Below are 21,249 nucleotides of genomic sequence, written 5' to 3'. Positions count from 1 at the left end.
TCATAATCCTCTAATGAGTCTTTTCATTTTTATTTCGATCCATAGATGTTCATTCACGGGTTGCCACATTACAAGTTTCTTTGTATCAATAATACTGACATAAAAGATGATGTTTAAAAATTAAAAACACTTGCGCAATTTTTTCCTGCACAAATAAGTGGAATGTTATAACCTTTGTTTTGGCATAACAACATGAGGTAAAGATGCATGACGCAAACTGTACTTACATAAACGTAGCAAACAAAAGACTGGAAACCATTTTCAAGACTCAAAAGGGGTCACCAAATTCACACACATCGATTGACTGATAATATCAGCCTTCAACATATGCATATTTACACTGTTTATAGTATGTGCATCGAAAGAAAAGAAGAAAGAAAAGCAAGCTTGTGTGTCTGTTTTCCCCTGCAGCAGAGACATTGTAGGTATCAGCCAAATGATTGGCATGTGATGTCACAGTCGTTCTTCTGTCAACTACACATTTATATCCTTGTATACCGGTGCCGTCACTCAACAATTTATTTTCAGACCGCGCCAGAATGTCTTGAGCTTTTCAGTGCCCGGGACAATGTAGCTTGTGTGGATGCTACTGAACAAGAGAAAAGCAAAGCTACTGAAAGGCTATTTGATTGAAATAATCAGCAACACAAGCACCATGCTACTGATAATGTACTTAATAGTAAATATATCACTATATCACACTAAAACCACTTCCTGTCCTGCCGCTACTGACCAACAACGTTCATACAATCATACAACCATACCAACACTAGTATATAATTGCTGCTGTAATTTCTCTTTAACTTTTGCAATACATAATGATACCTTTTTTTCTGTCTCTTTCAGCTGAGTCGCAGGGTCCTCGGAAGGATATCATTTTCCTTGTTGATGGATCTGATGGTGTTGGACGGGATTTTCCTATTATCCAGGAGTTTATTCGCAGAGTGGTGGAGACTCTCAATGTAGGCGAGAACAAGATCCGGATTGGAGTGGTCCAGTATGGTGACTTTGCTCAGACTGACATGTTTCTGAACACACATGCAACCAAAGAAGGTGTTTTAAATGCCGTCAGGGGTATGAGTCAGAGAGGAGGAAGACAACGTAATTTGGGTCAGGCATTGCAGTATGTCAGTCAGGATGTCCTGACAGCAGCGCGTGGTAGCAGGAAGCAAGAGGGTGTACCGCAGTTTGTAATTGCAGTCTCTAGTGGGTCTTCAACAGATGACATCAGTCGGGCAGCATCTTCCCTCAAACAATCTGGAGTTCTTCCCTTCAGCATTGGGACCAGGGATGTCAACCCTACAGAGCTCCAGGTGGTGTCATACGTGCCTAACTTTGCCTTCACCGTGGATGACCTCCCTGGCCTGTACCAAGTTCAAGAAAACTTAATCAACACTCTCACTGAGTTGTCGGATGATGATATCAGCAGGATGCGGCCAGTATTCCCAACATATGAGGGTAATTTTACTCAATCAAATGATGAAAATGTCCTGCAATCTCAAAACATCTTCCGTTACCCCACTTACCTTATGTGTTCAAATCAATTTTAATGTTTTTCATACGACTTTGTCACCTGATATTTGATGTGCTCAGTCATAATGTATGTCCTCTATATCTGTCAGAAAATCTGTAGTTAATAACAAACCTTTTACTATGTTTCATTTTTTCAGTAATCACACCAGCACCCACAGGAGGAGAAAAGAGGGATGTCGTATTTCTAATTGATGGCACAACAGCTGTGCGTCGCGAGTTCCCTTCCATCCTTGAAATGATAAGAAGAGTTGTGGAGAAGCTGGATGTAGGATTGAATAAGGTCCGAATTTCAGTGGTACAGTACAGTGATGAACCAAAGTTAGAATTTCTTCTGAACGAGCACTCCACCAAAGATGAAGTACGCCAGGCTGTGTCGAAACTTCGAAGCAAAGGTGGGAACCGTCTAAACACTGGTCGTGCTCTTGAGTGGGTCTCCAAAAACATCTACCAGAGGTCAAAAGGAAGCCGTATTGAGGATGGTGTGCCTCAGTTCCTCATTCTAGTTACAGGTGGCAAGTCTGCAGATGACGTATCCGCAGGAGCTGACATACTAAAGAGAAACCAGGTTGCACCTCTTGCCATTGGTTCAAGGAATGCAGACCCAGATGAACTGAGAAAAATTTCCCTGAAGCCCGAACTTGTTTATACAGTTGATAGTTTCCAGCAGCTTCCAAGAGTGGAGTCGCAGCTCATTGATTCCGTCAAAACAATATCTTCTACTGATATCAGTAGTTATGTTCCTCCCCAAGTGGACACAGTGGACCCAGTAGGTAAGAAATACTATCTGTTTTTAAAGTTTAGTAACTGATTCATGTAATTATCATTAGCTTTTTAGTATTGTTTTTACATTTTTCATATAATTGAATAATGGTGCACTGTGAAAGCAGGGGAAAACGTACCTACACCTACTGGAAACCCCATGAGGTTAATTATGTTATAATGGTTGTTAGTGGTAGAACTATAAAAAATGTATCAGTATTTTTCTAATATTCTTGAACATTGAGTTAATCTACATTTTCTTTTTTTCTGCTTATTTTGTAGACAACCTAAATCTCGGGAGAAAGGACATCATTTTCCTTATTGATGGCTCAGACAATACAGGTGCTGAAGGCATCGCTCATATCCGTGACTTCATCCTGAACATTGTCCAACAACTCGATGTACAGCCTGATCAAGTGCGTGTGGCTGTTGTCCAATATGCAGACAAAGCTAACACAGAGTTCTCACTCAACTCACACAACAACAAGCCAGCTGTTATTTCTGCTATCAAAAGACTTCGTCAGATGGGTGGCAGGTCATCGGATCTGGCTGATGCCATTAAGTATGTTACAGAAAATGAGTTAAAAGCCTCTTCTGGGGTTCGTCTGGCTGAAGCATCCCAGCATCTTGTGGTTCTCACAGGTGGACGTTCATCTCAAGACGTTTCCTTCTATGGAACTCTGCTCAAGGGCTCCCGGGTCAACTGCATTGGTGTTGGAGCTGGTGGTGCTAACACAAAGCAACTGACCCAAATTGCCACCACACCAGAGGATGTCCTTCAGGTTCCTACATTCCCTGGCCTGCCAGCAATCAAGGAAAGGTTTATTGCCAGGTTAAGTGGGACCATTCCAGAGATACCAACCACAGACGATGTAGATATTTGTAAGTTCTGCTAAAATGTACACTTATTCAAAATTCCTATATGCCACATATTTTACGCCAACCAAATCATGTTTGTCATCATTGTTAAATATTATTAAAATCTAAAAAGTCACTTTTTCTCCTTTTCTTCTCCCATTCTCAACTTTCTCTATCCCGTTCATTTAAAAACAAATCTTATCTCATTCTCATAATAGCTGGCCAGCCACCAGCCAAAAAGGCTGATATAGTATTTTTAGTGGATGGCTCAATTAACTTGGGGAGAAGCAACTTCAAGGAAGTGATTGATTTCATCGTCAACCTAGTTGATTTGTTCTACAATGAGAGAGACAACCTGAGGATTGGCCTGGCACATTATGCTGCAGATGTGACTGATGTATTCTACCTCAACACACATAAGAATAGGGATGACATTTTAAGTGCCATCGGCCGAGCAGAGTACAAAGGCGGAAACAAAATCAACACTGGAGCAGCCATTCGCCACATTCAAGATGTTCACTTTACCAAAGCAAAAGGCAGTAGGGTGGATGAGGGCACTGCTCAGATCCTAATGGTTATCACTGGAGGAAAATCAGCTGATGACAGCCAAACCGCAGCCCTGGGACTGAAGAAACAAGGTGTGAGAATCTTTGCTATAGGAGTGGGCGACACCACAGATGAGTTAGAAAAGATAGCAAGCGAGTCCACCACTGTAGCAAGAGCAAGCACCTATCCGGGACTTTCAGAGCTAAATGAGCAAATCCTGGAGACTTTGGATGATGAAGTTAAGGGGAAGCTGTGTGTTGGTGTGCAAGAACCATCTAGAGGTAAGAGACGCATCATTCATTTTCTTGCTAATGGGCTTTGTAGTTAAGCTGTTTTATGTTTAATTTGCAACTTTTATTAAATGTTCAGTTTTATGTGGATCAAAAAGCCTTAAATAAATCCATGCTCTGTTTTTATAGCCTGCGAAATAGAGGTGTTGGTTGGTTTTGATGTCGATGGCACAAACATCTTCAGTACTCAGACTAACCTCCAGGGCAAGATGGGGGCCATTCTGAAGAGAATTTCCAAAATGGCAGCCATCAGCTGCTCATCTGGGCAGATTCCCTCTGTGCGAGTGGGCATTATGGCCATGGATTCTGCCTCTGAGCCGATACAGCAAGACTTCACAGACAATGCTGATGAACTATTTGAGGCCTTCAGAGCCCTGCGGAGTCGTGGCCCCTTTGTCCTCAATGGCAAGACCATCTCAGCTTACACCAATAAGTTCAAAACCAGACAGGACAATATTGTCAAGGTTGGTTCCTTAAACAGTTTCAACTAAATATATTTTTATATATTTTATATCCCAACCCTGGGAAGATCATTCCCATACAAAACTCTACTGTGTTTGTGGATTGGCAAAATAGCATTACACCAGATTATCTAATGTATGACTAACACTTTATTTCTCATTTGCAAATGGCATTGTACAAAACATGTAGTAGCTTTTAATTTCATATGCCTTTCTATATTAGCTATTGCTAATTAACATTAATTTTCGGAGTTACAACTAGTCTGTGTTCTTGTTAATTGGCTTTTATTCAATATTCTATGAGGGAAGACCCTCCATTCTTTAACACAGATGTACAACTGCAAGACGTTGAGTGTTTATTAAATTACAACTCCTTTGAGTTGTGTCACTTTTCCGGAGTCTCTTCCTCAGTTCATCTTTCATCAAAGATTTAACAATTATGATTAATTTATTGGTTTTGAACCAGGATTTTCAGTATTTTTTTCAAGTGGTTCATGACACAATAAGGTGTAAATAGTTGTGTTGTGTTCTGCAGCTTTTATTTCAATTCGTCACATACATATGCAGCATTTGTGGGAAAATCAAATTGGACTTCTAAATCTAAGGTAGTGTGAAACTGAATTGTGATTTTTCTCTGAAGGTTGTCATTCATCTGACTGATGGTCTTGACGCCCCATATTCTGAAATAAAAAGGCGAGTTGAAGAACTCAAGCAGTCAGGTAAAAAGATAATCCACTACAAAAAGCCCTTGATGACTATCTGTAATTAAATCTCTGTGAAACCATAGCATAATAATGTAAGATGCACTAAATGAAGATGAATCTGTTTCTATATCTATTGTATGTGCAAAACAGGGGTGAGCAGTTTCATCCTGGTTGGGCTGGAGCGGGTACAGAAATTTGAAGAGGCTTCGCTGCTGGAATTTGGGCGTGGATTTAGGTACACCAGACCCTTACGAGTCAATGTCATGGACTTGGACTATGAGCTAATGGAAGAAATTGTGAGTACCAATCATTCAGAAGAGGAAAGTAGACGTCCATAAGCTTGATTTGTTCCCTCTTGAATTATTTACTATTTGTTTTCTTTTGCTATGTAGGACAATATTGCAGAGAGGGAGTGCTGTGGTGTGCCATGCAAATGTACTGGCACCAGAGGAGACAGAGGAGCAGTTGGAACCTCAGGTTCTAAGGTATCCAATGTCAAGCTAAGAAAATACATTTTGAAGATAGACCTCCCCTTTATAGCAATTGTTCATCTTAAGCTAATATGGTTATTTTGTCTTTTAGGGTAGTCCAGGGTCAGCAGGAAGCCAAGGACATCCTGGAGATGAGGGTGGACCTGTAAGTTATAATGCCTTGCTTACATGTTTCTTTATATGGCTCCTTTAGTTTGTGAACAAATATGATTGTCTTTTTTCCGACATGACAGGGAGAGAGAGGTCCTCCTGGTGTGAATGGCACTCAGGGTTTCCAGGGATGTCCTGGACAGAGAGGTGTCAAGGTAATGGTTCTGAAATTACCTTTTAAATTCAACCTCAACTTCATTGTTATTGCAAATTGTCAATTATTTTTAATATTTGAATATAATTGTGTAACAAACCTTTTTCTTTTGTTCAGGGTTCTCGTGGGTACTCAGGGGAAAAAGTGGGTATTTCCTTTATCCTTTATCATCCTTTATTTCCAAGTTTTTTTTTAAATATATAAAGCTGGTTAATGCACTGATTATCTAACAAACTGCTACCATGTTGCAGGGTGAATTTGGAGAAAATGGGCTTGATGGAATCAATGGAGAAGAGGTAAGTGTGGTGTGTTTGTATTGTATGTAAAGCATCATACGGAATCATGTATTATCACTTATATTCCTTAGCTTGTAAGTCCAGTCAGGGTTAATGTGGCAAATATGTGAACCTGCTCTTGTTTATGCATTGTCAAGTCAAGCTTTATTTACATACCACATTTCATACACAAGGCAACACAATGTTCTTCTCATAATAAAACAATGCAAAACCAGTAATAAATCATACAAATGCAAGTGCAAAATATTAATAATATCAACTACTGTTCAATTGTGCAAATATACAAACAATCTGTACATAATATACAGTAAAAAGCTAACAAATTCCACAACACGTGCACACATCCACTAGAAACTAAGTCATAGACTGCAGAGAAAAGTCGGGTATTTAACCTGATTTTAAATGTTTTGAAAGTAGGGGCCTCTGCCAGGTCCTAGGACAGGGCATTCAATCTACTTGGGGCATAGATACGAGAAGGCATCCTCCTCTGTTTTTTGCACAATGCCCTTGTGCCTGACAGTTCTTGATGGTTTATATATTTGTATATGTATATTGTTAGCTTTGATTGGCATATTCTGTATCTTTTTAGGGCAAAAGTGGAGTGGCTGGACCCCCAGGAGAGAGAGGAAATGCTGGCAGAAGAGTGAGTTTCTCAATGCAATTCTATTTTTTCTTCTCGTTCTCATTTTGTTCTACCCCTTTTTACATTCATATATGGATAGTTCTGATGAATATTCACTTGACATATGTCTTGATTTTAGGGTCCCAAAGGTATCAAAGGAGCACTAGGAGACAACGGCGATGTGGGAATCAGAGGAGACCCAGTGAGTATCATGGACACTGGTTATAGTTCCATTTATTACTTAAATTAATAGGCATTCATAATGAAAAATTGTGTTAAACATGGATACCTGAATTGATCAAGGCAGACTATTATGTGCAGTCCTTTTCAGGTGAGATTTGTATGAATTAGAAAGTATTCTTGTTCATGTTTTCTGGAGAAATGGTCATTAAGGGTTTGTAAATGTAGCTGAAATGTTATGATTTGTCTTATAGGGTGTAAGTGGGAAAAACAACAACCGCGCAGGACCTAAAGGAGACTTTGGTGATGCTGGACCAGCGGTAATGTCCCCTTACACATATTGTATTGCTTTAGAAAACAATCCGGCCAATGCATTTTCTTCATATTAGTTTAACATTACCTAATTGTGTTTGGATGGGTTTGTTTGATCGATATATATCTGCTCTGAAATTACAGGGAGAGCTTGGTAAGGATGGAAAGGCGGGAGCCCCCGGTGATCTAGGAAGAAAGGTAAACAATTTTGCCATGTTTTCATCGTCTTTGCTTAATTCTTCCTTTTCATGTTTTCTTTGTTAATCAAGACCAACTTCTACATCCACTTTATTAGGGAAATGCTGGCAGAAGAGGCCAACCTGGGCAGGCTGTAAGTCCTTTTTTTGGCGATAACATACATTGTCTAATAATTTTTGCAGTGACTTTTTTAATGGAAGTAATTGTAACCTTTTGCCTCTTTCACATCATTAAAGGGAGTTCCCGGAAAGGCAGGGGATGTTGGTGTTAAAGGAGAGCCTGGCATTGGAGGATCTACAGTATGTTTTTCATTATTTTTACTTTATTTGACATATGACATATCATTTATCCAGCATTTGCTGTTGATTCGGATGTTTCTAACTAATATGCAACACTCATCAATGTCTGCTTTTTCTGTCTTAAGGGTAAAGGTGGACCAATTGGTACACCAGGAAAGAGGGGAGAAGACGGGAACCCTGGACCAAGGGTGAGGGAACCTGTTACACCTATGTTATTTATTGAGATATTTAATTATCTTTGACTATGGCTGTAACTTATCAAACACATATTAATTCAAGTGAAGTTAGGGAGAATTTTTTATAACAAGCATCAGTTTTATACCATGTTTAAATGTGGCTAGAGTGGAGCAGACATATTAAAATCTTCACATAATTAACAATAACTTGTGTATACTCCACATGAACATGAACAAGCACAATCAGGTTTAACTGATTAAAAAATCACGTGTTTGTATTTCATCTTGGGAAAAAATGTGTCTTTTAATGTTATAATGTTCTGTATTCTATAGGGTCCAGGAGGTAAACCAGGTACCGCTGGAGAGAAGGGTAGAAGAGGAGCTAATGGTCGCAAGGTACTGACTGCAATGCAATTTGACAGGCTTATGTTATTCCATAATAGGTGATTCATAAATGCAGTGGGCTAAGCAAAGCTCTCTCACATTACTGGATACACATGTATTGCAATTAAAGTGTTGGAAAAACATTTCCTTCTGCGAGGAAAGCATTTACAGTATGCTAAATGAAATGTATAAATATTAATTAAGCTTGTATGCTTTAGACTCAGAATTCTGCTTTAGACTCAGAATTATTTTTTACACTTTTAATTTGAAGCTTTGAAATGTATATATTGACATTTGACAATTTTGGCCCCTGTATAATTCTCTGTATCTCTTTGTCTTTGTAGGGAGAGCCAGGAGATCCAGGACCTAATGGTGAAATTGGACCTGCAGGTCCCCTTGGAGAACCTGTAAGCATTAAACACATTCTTTTTTGCCATATGTAGGCTACCATAAAGTAAAACTGATCTAAAAAAATATATTATATATATATTTTAGTGCTTTAATAATTGTTCCTGTGAAATAGAAAGTCTTAAGTGAGACTTGTGTTGCTGTGTCTTTTAGATCTGATAATGTACTGTAATGTATGGTGTGTTTTTCAATTATTTTCAATTCAATGCATTACATTTTGAATGAGTACCATAACATTGCTAAGTTTCACGTAACAGTTCATAACATTGTTGTGTTGGGAGAAAAGGGAGAGGAGGTGTGGCTCTGTTTTGCCATTTAGTTCCAAGAGATTAAGGAGGATTAAGTTGCCTCTTATCACAGTGTTAAGTAGCTTAACTGCTGCATACGTAGGTGTGTATTTTTCAACTTGTTTTAGCTGAATGAATAAGCACTTTAAAAATATGTTGTTTTTCTTCTTTTCTTATAGGGTGCAGATGGTAGAGATGGGTTTGGCATTGCAGGGCCTCAAGGAAGGATGGCGAGTGAATTTTGACCTTAAATAACCAATGTCATTTAAAAAATGTAGTTCATAGTTTCTTATGCTCATGCACAATAATGAAAATGGGTGTTAGGAGGCAGCTACAGAACTATTAGTCTAAATACTCTGAAGTCCTTTTTCAAACACACATAGTGCTAGATCCACTAAAGGATTGCGCTGCTTTTGCGGCCGCTAAACCAGTGCAAATGAAAGAAGAAATAGCGTCCAATCCACAGAGCATGCGCAAAGGGGGAAATGCACGCAAACTGCGCTGCCAAGCAGGGTGCCCCCTTTCTATAAAAACAACCTTCGTTGCAAATAGCACACCGTTATTCTCAAAGACCAGCACTAATTCCTTCAGCAGTTGTGGTCTCGCACAGCCAAACTAAACTACAACTAGTAATAGTATGGTCTGGACACACGCTATATCATTTAGAGTATTGGTGGGGGAATTGGGATGGCCTGTTTTAATTTCTTCAAACCAATCACAATCGTCTTGGGCGGGGCTAAGCCCAGGAAGCCGTAACGTGTCCTTTAAAAATAGAACAATTTGGTGCCAACCGTGGACCTATTATAAAAGGTGGCGACCAATACCGTTAATGACGGTGTGTGCAAACACACATGCGTGTGTAGCAACATTACAAGCTGAATACTATCAAACCGTATCAAACACAGTTGAGCTCTTCCTGTTGTCTCCCATACTGAGCGGAGCATAAAAGGTAGGCTACAGTGATGAAGAGGAAGGGGAGGAATTTGACTACATTATCTGTTGCGAGCGCGATAGTAGTTGTCTTTATTCAGTTAGCCAGACTACAGCAGTTATAGTGGTGCAAAGTACTAAAATCCAAAATAGTACTAAATTGCGGAGCATTCTAAAATATTGCACAAATGGTTTGTGGGCATTTTGCAGGTGATTAAATAAGAGTAATTGCTCAAATAACAACGGATGCAAACATGTTAGAGGCAGTAGATTTAAATGAGGGTTTTTTGTGTGTTACTGGTTTCCGCATTTGTTCTGAGTGACCGCAAATACAAAGAGAAATTGAATGCCTTGAAATTGGAGGCATAATATTCTTAAACCTAGAAAAAATTAAACAGGTTGCACATGAGTGCAGTGAACTGCTCCTATTACTTTTGGTAAAACAGCAACCGCATAAAAGCCCCATTTGGTTTAATTCAGTGAGTGAATAAGCCCCTAACTCATCCAAAAGCTCCAAAATTAAATTGCTGGATGGGCAATATGTCTGGATTATTGTTGTTACCGTCATTCCAAACAAAACACTAGCAGTCTTTTTTCATGTCTCCTCTTCACCACAATTCTGCAACCGTCTGTTTGCAAAGCTGTGCCATTTAGTTCCTGCTTTTCAAACATATTTAATATATACGTAGGCTATTATTTTGTGGATAAACAGTACTAAAACAGGGCAGTTTTAGCACTGTATTTCGCTGAAAATTATGGAGCTTTTAACGCGCACAATCCGTTCTTAGTGGATCTTGCCCACACAGTCCAAACTTCAAGTGAAAGTGAACTTCTACATCGATTTTGAGATTTCAAATTGTTATACACTCATGCAACAGGATAATAATGATACATAAAATGCTTACAGTATGCATGCATTTGCCTCTACAGGGTGACTTGGGCTTCCCAGGATTCCCAGGAGCAAAGGTAGGACAAACAGAATTGCCTTTAAAGTGAAACTTCAACAAAGGTTGCAAATTATGATGGAATGTTGAAGACTCTGGCCAATGGGAATTTATTCTGTTTGTCATTTGCCTTTATTCATTTTACTTTCATGGTTTCAGGGTGCAAGTGGTGACCCGGGCACCAATGGCGGATCTGGACGCACAGGAAATCGTGGACAGAGGGTAGGTTTTCCTACCACAATTGGATTAGTTAATGTGACTTTATATTCTAAATGAGACAGTACATACTGTCTGGTATTACTTAGCAAAGTCCTCTAACACTGAGCTTGATCCCTGTACTGTATGTTAAGAGGACTGGTTTTAATGTTTTGTTTCAGATATACAGTATAGTATGCAGTCTTGGCAGTAAACGCTGCATGACTATTCAGATTTATGTCGGCACTTTTCTGTCATTAAAGAAGAGCGAATCAAGCTCATTATTTGAACTATTAACAGCTGTATAGCTTAAAAAGTGAGTGACTTGTTTCTCTGTTTAACCTTTAAGGGCGGCTCCGGGGATATTGGTACACCTGGACAGAAGGGAGAGATTGGAAATGTCGGGCCATATGTAAGCAACTTAAAATGTTCCCCTTTGCTTCTAAGCTGTTTAGAGGTCAATTTAAAGGACTATCACCATAGCATAATATGTGCTTACAATAGACTCTATCTTGAGTGGTCTAAAATTGCATGAGTCTTCTCAATGATTCACAAAATGCAAACCTTCTTAACATGATTTTGAAAAATCAATTGTGTTGTTAAAAAAATGTTTTATCAATGATGAAATCCAGCTAACAACTGTTTCTTCCCCTCAGGGTGAGAAAGGACCAAGAGGACCAGGGGTTGTGGTATGTGCTCATTTATTAAACTGTTTACAAATGTATGGAATTTACAGAAAAACACATTTTTGGTGACTGTGAATAAATCTTTTAAAATTGTATTTCTCTTTCTTTTCTCAGGCATGTGACCTGGTTAAGAAAATCAGGGACAATTGTCGTGAGTACACTTTGATAGATATTAACTACGCTATTCCAATTTTTAAAAAATACAATGATTTAATGTTTTATGTGCCATAAAAATGTTTAATTGTTTTTGTCCTTTGTTTCTACCAGCTTGCTGTTATGGTAAGTACTACAAATTATGAATTAGATAACAACTATTTGAATGACTGTGTGTGTGTGTGTGTGTGTGTGTGTGTGTGTGTGTGTGTGTGTGTGTGTGTGTGTGTGTGTGTGTGTGTGTGTGTGTGTGTGTGTGTGTGTGTGTGTGTGTGTGTGCGTGTGTGTGTGTGTGTGTGTGTGTGTACTGTACACACTGATTTGAAGAGAACAAACTCCTCTATGTGCGCACTTTTAGGTCAGCAGGAATGCCCGCTCCACCCCACGGAGCTGGCCTTTGCCCTGGATGTCTCTGACGCAAGTACCCGCCAAGCCTTCAACAACATGCGTGACACAGTCCTGCGCCTTATCAGAGACATCAAAATCACAGAGAGTAACTGTCCAAGAGGGGCTCGTGTTGCTTTGACCTTGTACAACAACGAAGTGACCACTGAGATCCGGTTCGCTGATGCAATGAAGAAGCGCGCCCTGGTGCAGCACATCGAGGGACTGCAAACCCTGCAGACCAAGAAGAAGCGCGACTTAGAAATGGCCATGAGCTTTGTGGCCCAGAACACCTTCAAGAGAGTGCGCAATGGTTTCCTCATGAGGAAGGTGGCCATCTTCTTTGTCAGTGGGCGAGTTGGTAGGGCACCATCGATAACTAATGCAGCTCTTCGCCTCCACGACGCTGGAATCTCCACTCTGTTCCTGCTTGCTGAAGATGATAAAGAATTCAGCAAAGCTCTGCAGGTAAAAAAGGAGAATTTCATTCTACAGGTCTGCCTCCAAAGTAAAGAAAAATACAGTATATATGTATTTTCAAAATGTTCTGCTTGTCTTTGTACACCAGGTCAACAACACAGCACTGGCCCAAGTAATTGTCCTTCCCAACGCTGGAAGTAGACAGTACAATTCAACCCTCCAAAAGGTTATGAACTGCCATGTCTGCCTAGGTAAGAGTTCAGGGTAGTTAAGGATTAGTGGATTTTATTTAACCAAAAATGATGTTCTTGATCTGATTGATCTGATTTCAATCTAGACATACAATTCTATTTATTTTAAGACAATTTCGTATTTGCCAGATTTATATTTTTGGGTATATAGAACAGTAAGTCCTAATCATAATGTATTTTTGACTTGTGTTACCTTATTTCGGAACGTCACAATACCCTATGATTACGGGACAAACTCTTCTAATATACCCAAAAATCTAAATCTGGCAAATACACAATACACTGGCTTTAGGAAAATCCCAATGCATCTTTCAATTACAAAGATATTACCTCCATTTAGCAATGTAAGTTACATTACATGTCTTGTTTTTCTTTTTCTTTTCTTTTTTAGACATGTGCTCTCCGGACCAAATGTGTGACTTTGTGCGCCCATTGAGCAGCAGAGATAGGAGGTCTTTCACCACAGACGATGACATCGACATGGCTTTCATCATGGACAGCTCTGATTCTACCTATCCAACAGTCTTCACAGAGGCCAAACGCTACATAGCACAGATAGTGGAGAACCTACAAGTGTCTTCAAAGCCTGCATCATCTGTTAATCACGCCAGAGTGTCTGTGATCCAGCAGGCACCCTACGAGTACCTCCACAACAAAACCGGCTCTCCCATCCATGTGGATATCGGTTTGACCGAGTACCACTCAGCCAGGGATATTGTCAAATTTCTGCTGGACAAAACGCCACAGTTGGAGGGTGGCCGGGCTTTGGCGGCGGCTATTGAATCGACGGTGGAGCAGGTGTTTGAGAAGGCGCCTCTCCAACGTAGCCGGAAAGTACTGGTCCTCTTTGTGACGGGAAATGTGGAAGAGGAAGAGCAGCAGCTGGTGCGTATTGCCACTGAGGTCAAGTGTAGAGGCTATTTCCTGGTCATCCTGGGTGTGGGTGACAGGTTGAATGCTCAAGACGCTCGGGTCTTGTCACGCATGGCCAGTGAGCCAGCAGATGTCTTCTTCAAGCGGCTGGAGAGCACGTCACAATTCTACGACAAGCATATCCAGAACTTTGGCCAGCTGCTGCCAATGTATATCAGCAGTAAGTTCGGTCAATCAATAAATCAAGCCGTCTTTCTTACAAGTTTAGCCTTAATGCCATAAATTGCATCAGGTAATCTAAGTTCCTGCGAGTGACATATTGTGTTCCGTTATTCTTTTTTTCAGTTGAAAATGCTTTCCACATGTCCCCTGAAGTTGCCAAAAATTGCACGTGGTTTCAGAGTGACCAGCCACTAAAAAACCCCTTTGGATCATCTCACCACCAGGAGTAAGTATAGAGATATGTTTATGCCATGTCATTGGTTGCTTTAAGTTAGTTTGAACATCGATGGTTTCATTCACTTTTTATTGGTACATTTATAGGAAACATCAGAAAGATCATGAAAATCACCAAGCAGTCGATCAGAGAAAGCACAGAGGTAAGACTAAGCAAATTGTTAAAGGTGGAGTCAGTGATTTTAGAGAATGATTGTTATCGAAATCACTTTTTGTCAAATGCAATACCTGTACGTACTGTGTGTCAAAGAAAATCCAGTGTAAATACACAGCCTATGCTCTGTAAATGGCCATGGGGCTAGCTACGGCAGACACCTTTGTTAACTTACCCTTTGTTTACACATCTGTTTACAGAACTTTTCCTTCAGGCTTGTTGTATCACACGTCACAAAAACAAAACATGACTTCTTAAATTATGATCGGACATTAAAAGTAACTAATTAACTCAGTCACACTGATATTTATCCACAATCTACTTATATTCTGTTGCTTTCTGCAAACTGTTCACATGACATTTGATTGTACATTGTCCTGGCCTTGACACCACTTCATCTTACCTATCTCAGACGCAGAGGAGTTGCACGTGTTTAACGTCACCTCCAGCAGTTTGCGATTGCGTTGGAGCAGCCCAGATCCCAAGGTCTTTGTCTACTTTGAGGTAGTGGTGACGAGGTTGCACGACCACGCCTTGGTGCTCAGGACCAACGTGTCAGGCACAGAGCTTTCCATGGACAACTTAGAGAGTGCTCAAACATATCACGCCGTGGTCACTGCCCACACTGCAGAGGGTCAGGTGATCTCCACCCTCAAAGGCATCGTCACTACCAGTAAGTCTTTAGACACATCCAAACAAATATGTTGTAAGCCTCCTCTTTACCATGTAAGATGACTTTTAAAAAAAAGAAGAACAATAAGGATTATTTTCTCTGCCCCATAACACAAAATATAGCAATATCCCACATATTTGGCTTAACACTAACTCGATTTCACCAGATAATATAACTTCTGGGTTTTGAAACTTACTTTAAAAATATATTAGATACATTTTCCTTCTTCTCTGTTTACTGTTTCAAAGCATTAGCATAGGTTTAGGGGGCCAGTTTTGTTATTTGCGCAAATAAACTAAAGCTAAGCTAAGCTTACACAAATCTAAAAGTAAATATTAAACACTGCCTCACAGATTATTGTAGCTGCTCTTTGACTGCTGCTTTCACTTTGACAGAACCAGCAGAACATAAGCCAAAGCATAAGCCAGCCAGCCATGGCGCCAGTACTGTAAATACCACACCATTGGACAAACCAGAAACTGGTAAGTGACTAATGCTTGTGTAAAAACTTTATATAAATGTATATGTTTGTTTTTCCCTGTATTCTGCTGTAGTAATTTTAAACATGCATAACTTAACTCTTGAAATACCCGATGTGTTCGACTGGGTTTCCCAAAGCATAATGTTAGTCATTTTAACAAAACCGGATGGTTCAATAAACAGAACACAATGTGCTACTGTATGCTGACTGTAATTCAGCAATATTTGAACTGAACAATTCCACAAATGTGCTTTTAATCAACTGACTATTACTTGCCAAAATGCAGTATATTGTGGGTCATTCAAGAAGAGTTACTGCTCGAGTCTTGGTTTGAAGATGATATCTTTTCCATGATGTTTTGTGGCAAACAAAATAGTTGGGGTTGCATTCTCTTTCTCACTTTGGAGAAGTATGCCCCTTGGGGAAAGAGGCCCTGCAGCAGATGTACAGTGCAGATATTTGTTTAAAGAGTGTAGCCATTGTAGGTATTATAAGAACAGCAATGCTGCTTTTGTTAACAAAAGTTCAGAGATCGATGTTCTGCGATACGACATTTTTTCTTTTAATGGCACTGAATGAACTAACAAAACAGAAACTAATGTTATAACCAACTAACTTTTCAATTCACCTATGGAAACCTTACATTTAAATGTATTTCTGGCTGCCGTCTACTTTTAGTTTCATAATGTCCAATCTCTTAATAATGCAAGAGCCCTAAGCCGTCTGTAGCATGTTTTGATGTTATGTTGTCCCTTGCCCTATGAGAATGAAGCATAACAGCACTATTGCTAATGTATTATATTCTTTTGATCCTGTGCCCCCCCAACTCCCTCCCTAACTACTAATACAAATGTATCTATGACTGTTGAATGCCTGATGTATTTGTAACTGTTCTTGGCACAGACTCATCCTCTTTCTCTCTCTCTGTCTGTCACAATCACTGCTGTTGTTTGTTTTTGTTTTTTTGCATGTTCTAGTTAATGCATTTGCAGAACCATGCTCACTTGACTATGACCCTGGAATGCAGTGCAAAGCCTATCAGGCTAAGTGGTTCTTTGACAGAAAGAACGGGATCTGTGCACAGTTCTGGTATGGAGGTTGTGGAGGCAATGACAATAGGTTCGACACTGAGGCCCTCTGCTTGAAACACTGCGTGAGGTCAGGTGAGTGGTTGTCAGTGCCAGGCCCCTCTGAGGGAATGTGCCACCGCCTGGTGTGATGGTGAATGATAATGCAGCATAATATGAGCTTCATCTCCAGATATAAAACCTACCAATGTAGTGTATCAATGTTCCAATGATTGCTAAACATTGCTTCCAACCCCCGGCCCCGGAACCAGTACCGGTCAATGGACCTGTTAGAATTAGGTCTTGAAATATTTCCATTATAATGGTATTTTTTTGGCCTGTGCTAAAAAAATACAAGTAATGTTATTTCATCCAAAACATAAAAAATAAATATATCAAATAAAAAAAAATGCTATGATGCATATTAAAGTTCAGGCATTCAAATTGGCAACTGGTCCCTGGATATAAAAAGAAAAAAAAATGCTGGTTATTGGAACAGAAAAAGGTTGGGAACCCTTTTTTTCGCACAATATCATGTATGTAGCCATCATGTGCATATTTAGGAACCTTTTTTATGCTGTTGTTTTAAAACATAAGCCTGGAGGGGAAAAAAGAAGTCAGCTAGAATTTTTAACCAACTAACCCTAAACTCTTGCTCGCTAAAGCTGATAGATTCGATTAGCGATGGCTGTCGTCTAATCCAAACAAATCCATGGCCATTGGCGAAAAAATTAGAAACCTGTTTTGTTGACTAGTGTGTGTATACATTGTCTTAAAAAAATAATGCTACGTTTGCTAGTGCGACAAGCTTTGCTTGTGTAGCCACCGGGCTTAACAAACGGTCAACTAAATACATACAATTCATATAAGCTAAAACAAATGTACTCTTATTCCCAATCTACCATTTAATAATTTTACATTGAGGGTATAGCAAAATGATCTCGTAAGCTGTCACTGACCACCAGAGGTATTTGGAAAATGTGGATTACATTTTTATACAGAGGAGTGATATGGAGTTTCAGGGAACTTGGCAAATAAAAGCAGATAATGACAATAGCATCTGATGCTGTCATTTATATCCAGATTGCACTTGACACCATTTTAGAAATCCTTGTGGTGTTTTCTTTTAAGAAGCTGGTGAAAGTATGTTCCTATAAGCTGAAACCTAATGTATTGTTTTAATATTCCCACAGTGCCAGAGCCTCAGCCCGTAGAGCAGCAGGTTGAACAGGTGGAGATCCTACCGGTGCCTGGTGAGATCAAATTTACATTTCAACTTCTGTATTGAAGACTTAACTGGCTTTCATGTGGTTGCATAACATGTACTCTAACCAAATGCTAGCCAAAAGGAAAGAAAAAGCACTTTGAACAAGAACGCCCACATCCTCAAAATATGATGTGTATCAAATCAATTTTCAGACCTCCCCTAATGCTGGCCATATCTTTAGGCCGTGAGTCACCAATGTTGTATATTATCCCTGCTACATGATTCAATTTCCACAACCTGTTGTAACTTTATTAAACAACAAGTACTTTGTATTCGATTGCAAACCCACCCACCTCCTCCACTGGCCCTCAGATGATTTAAATGACTGACGGAAAACGTAAGAAGCCAAGCAAGGAAAAATTAGAAGGTTAAGCTCCTGTGACAGGAGCCGGCCAAGTCATAACCAAAGAGAGGCTGAATGCAAAGCTTTGTTTCATCGGTTCATTGTCTTTCTGGCAGCAAGAGCAAGTTCATTCATTTGTCAGTACCTTGTCAAGGTTGGAGTCAATTGGCCCAAGATACTTACAGTAATACAAAGTGTACGGTAAACCAAATGGGCTATATCTTACGATTATGGAAAAATAAAGGTCTGCTGGGATAAAAGTGTTTCTGTACCTCACTTAAAACATTTATTAGCATTACAACCTTTCTCCATTCTACAACACAACAAGGTCACTGTCAAAATATTGAAACCTTCATTACTTATAATCATGTATAGTAGTAATGATACATTTAACGTTGATTGTGCCATGTAAGAGTCTGAAATGTAACAACGACACAAAATGTAACAACAACCCGATATGTAATAAAACCCATTGGAGAACATTGGAGCAATTAGACCTTTAATTTATAAATGATTGACTCACTCTATAATGTAATACAATTATTACACTACTAGGAGAAACATATTTTGCTTGCTCCAAAATGTAATACGTGTTTACATTTTGGGCTCATTACATTACATTTGAGGTTTTATTGCATTTTTTTAAATTACATTTCAGATCGTTGTTACATTTTGAGTATTATTACATTTCGGCTCTTACATGCCATTCGTTTATATCTGAAGTCCATTATGTTGTCTATTTACAATGAGTTAAAGCATGCAGTCTTGCCAGAGATGTGCTCTTCTAGTCACATGTGGTCTCTCATACTTATCCTGACTGTTATTCTTTATCACTTCCCTCACAGCCGACTTAACAGCGGTGGACATTTGCCAGCTTCCCAAAGAGGAAGGTACTTGCGCCAAATTTGTCCTCAAGTGGCACTACAATGCCGGAAGCAAGAGTTGCACACGTTTCTGGTACGGAGGCTGCGGTGGAAACCAGAATCGTTTTGAAACACATGAGCAGTGTGTGAAGGCTTGTGGAAAACCAGGTACATGTCTTGTTCACTGTAATCATCTCACAGTATAAGTGATCAGTCATTTTCAATACACATACATGTAGGGAAACACCTCAGTCGGAGCAGCACTTTGGAGTATGCTGCTGTATTTCACTCTGCTTACTTACCAAATTATAAAATATATAGAGACAGACCTCTCAAAAAAACATTCTCCCTCGACTAAACCAGTATATTTTTTTTGGATAAGTGATAAATACAGCAAATACTGCACAACGTTCAAGTTTATTACCACAAAGATAACCTATTGCTAAGTTATGAAATGATTATCGTTTCAAAGAGATGCATTCATTTTATAAATGACTCCTGCTCCTTCAATGTGTGCTGTTTTCAGATTAAATCTTTATCCATAGCAACTCTGAAAAGGGTGTTTCTAGGACACAACAAAATAGCAGTTAGCATTTTGCTAAAATTCAATGTTTTGTGTTTTGTTAACAGTCATCAATTGATGCACACACAACTAGATTATAATATCAATGAAAATCATAGTTTAAGTCATTAAAACATTTGAGACATTTTCTTAATATGTAAAAAAATCAAATACCTTAAATGGCTAACCCTGTCCCCTGTCCCCCCCAATTCATCTCCAGCACACGTCAACCACGGAGTCCATGCGGCAATAAGAACATAGGACAAAAGTGACACACATGGCCAACCTCTGTTTAGGGGATTCTGAGGAGAACCATCCAAAATGGCCATACCTTTAGGATGCAATACCAAAGCAATGGTGGGTGCACTGGATTCCACAGAAAAAAATGGACTTTATCCCCAAAATTCTTGAAGAAATGTTTTCCACAACAAGAAGGAAGTCAACACGATTTGCTGCATGATTTGTTTTACCCTACTGGTGCTATGTTTGTTTTACAGATGAGATGTAAGGTGCTTTCACATGTAAAGTCAAGTTATTTTCTGGAACATTGACATACAAGTTTTCATATTTCTCAAAATGAAGTGCAGTTATAATGAAACAACTAACGTATATGAATATCTTGGACAGAGATAAGCCATAAATCAGTACATGCAGGACTGGCATTACTCATTGCAGTAAACTTTTTTAATCTTTTTTTTTAACATTCTACATTCACATGGAAACATTGGCTTTGTTTGATCTATATTGTTTTTTTTTTAAATCACTTGATCCCTTTGGAATCAATCATTCACTATTTGAGAGTCACATAATTTACAGCAATGTTTACACAAGTCTTTTATGGCAGTGTGTATATTTGAATGACAGTGTCCAGCTGCTCAGATGCTGCAGCATTAATGTAATGTTAAGTGCACTTCTGGATCCACTGTCTCAAACACAAGCTCTTAGCTATTGAGGAATGGAATTTTCTTTGTCAAATTGTTTGTTTTATTTTTGTTGCATTACTGAAATGTGTGTTTATTTGGGTATAGGGAAAAATAAAAAATGAATTAGACTTTCTAATAAACGTGAGCAACTGATTCTTTTCTTTCTTGTTTTGAATTAAGACTGATGATGGATTCAAAAGTACCAACTTTTGGATGGCATCCGTTCAAAGGTGAGCTCAAAGAGGAAAATAGCATTCTACAAAGGTCACCATTTATTTATGAAGTGTTACTTTGACACCTTTGACTCTGCCAAAATGACTGGGAAGAGGAGCAGCTGACATTTTGGTGCTCACATATGTTAGAGTGGCAATAAAGATGACATTTGTTGTTATTAATTACTGACATCAACCCAAAGCTTGATCATGGCCCCAGGTTACCAAACTCATTTTTGTAAGTTAAACCCCCAGTTGATATTATTTCAACATTAATATGTATTACACAGACTTATATTTTATA

At 39.1% G+C, this 21,249-nt stretch overlaps 1 protein-coding gene across 6 annotated transcripts in view; it reads left to right on the top strand.

Moving 5' to 3' along the window:
• The window catches only part of LOC307258107 (collagen alpha-3(VI) chain-like), an 86,475-nt gene extending 65,588 nt beyond the window's left edge, over positions 1-20,887 (top strand). For 4 of the 6 annotated variants that reach the window (XM_080037521.1, XM_080037520.1, XM_080037517.1 and 1 more), the window contains 39 exons: positions 847-1,458; positions 1,671-2,303; positions 2,575-3,174; positions 3,369-3,977; positions 4,116-4,450; positions 5,088-5,166; positions 5,302-5,447; positions 5,544-5,636; positions 5,734-5,787; positions 5,876-5,947; positions 6,064-6,090; positions 6,198-6,242; positions 6,832-6,885; positions 7,004-7,066; positions 7,299-7,364; positions 7,501-7,554; positions 7,652-7,687; positions 7,791-7,853; positions 7,979-8,041; positions 8,363-8,425; positions 8,758-8,820; positions 9,288-9,338; positions 10,969-11,004; positions 11,142-11,204; positions 11,527-11,589; positions 11,834-11,866; positions 11,978-12,014; positions 12,131-12,142; positions 12,375-12,868; positions 12,969-13,071; positions 13,463-14,164; positions 14,290-14,392; positions 14,488-14,543; positions 14,967-15,227; positions 15,623-15,709; positions 16,686-16,871; positions 17,969-18,028; positions 19,231-19,416; positions 20,031-20,887. In XM_080037521.1, the coding sequence (XP_079893647.1) occupies positions 847-1,458; positions 1,671-2,303; positions 2,575-3,174; positions 3,369-3,977; positions 4,116-4,450; positions 5,088-5,166; positions 5,302-5,447; positions 5,544-5,636; positions 5,734-5,787; positions 5,876-5,947; positions 6,064-6,090; positions 6,198-6,242; positions 6,832-6,885; positions 7,004-7,066; positions 7,299-7,364; positions 7,501-7,554; positions 7,652-7,687; positions 7,791-7,853; positions 7,979-8,041; positions 8,363-8,425; positions 8,758-8,820; positions 9,288-9,338; positions 10,969-11,004; positions 11,142-11,204; positions 11,527-11,589; positions 11,834-11,866; positions 11,978-12,014; positions 12,131-12,142; positions 12,375-12,868; positions 12,969-13,071; positions 13,463-14,164; positions 14,290-14,392; positions 14,488-14,543; positions 14,967-15,227; positions 15,623-15,709; positions 16,686-16,871; positions 17,969-18,028; positions 19,231-19,416; positions 20,031-20,071 (6,404 nt within the window). In that variant the 3' untranslated portion in view covers positions 20,072-20,887. The remainder of the gene's footprint in view (positions 1-846; positions 1,459-1,670; positions 2,304-2,574; positions 3,175-3,368; positions 3,978-4,115; positions 4,451-5,087; positions 5,167-5,301; positions 5,448-5,543; positions 5,637-5,733; positions 5,788-5,875; positions 5,948-6,063; positions 6,091-6,197; positions 6,243-6,831; positions 6,886-7,003; positions 7,067-7,298; positions 7,365-7,500; positions 7,555-7,651; positions 7,688-7,790; positions 7,854-7,978; positions 8,042-8,362; positions 8,426-8,757; positions 8,821-9,287; positions 9,339-10,968; positions 11,005-11,141; positions 11,205-11,526; positions 11,590-11,833; positions 11,867-11,977; positions 12,015-12,130; positions 12,143-12,374; positions 12,869-12,968; positions 13,072-13,462; positions 14,165-14,289; positions 14,393-14,487; positions 14,544-14,966; positions 15,228-15,622; positions 15,710-16,685; positions 16,872-17,968; positions 18,029-19,230; positions 19,417-20,030) is intronic. The other 2 variants (XM_080037519.1, XM_080037518.1) reach the window with 2 other exon arrangements.
• The last annotated feature ends 362 nt before the right edge of the window (positions 20,888-21,249 follow it).

The sequence above is a fragment of the Ammodytes marinus genome (assembly GCF_949987685.1).
Source record: "Ammodytes marinus genome assembly, chromosome: 12".
In the NCBI taxonomy this organism is placed as follows: domain Eukaryota; kingdom Metazoa; phylum Chordata; class Actinopteri; order Uranoscopiformes; family Ammodytidae; genus Ammodytes; species Ammodytes marinus.
Note: the sequence above shows the minus strand (reverse complement) of the source record. Positions and strands in the feature narration are given on the sequence as shown.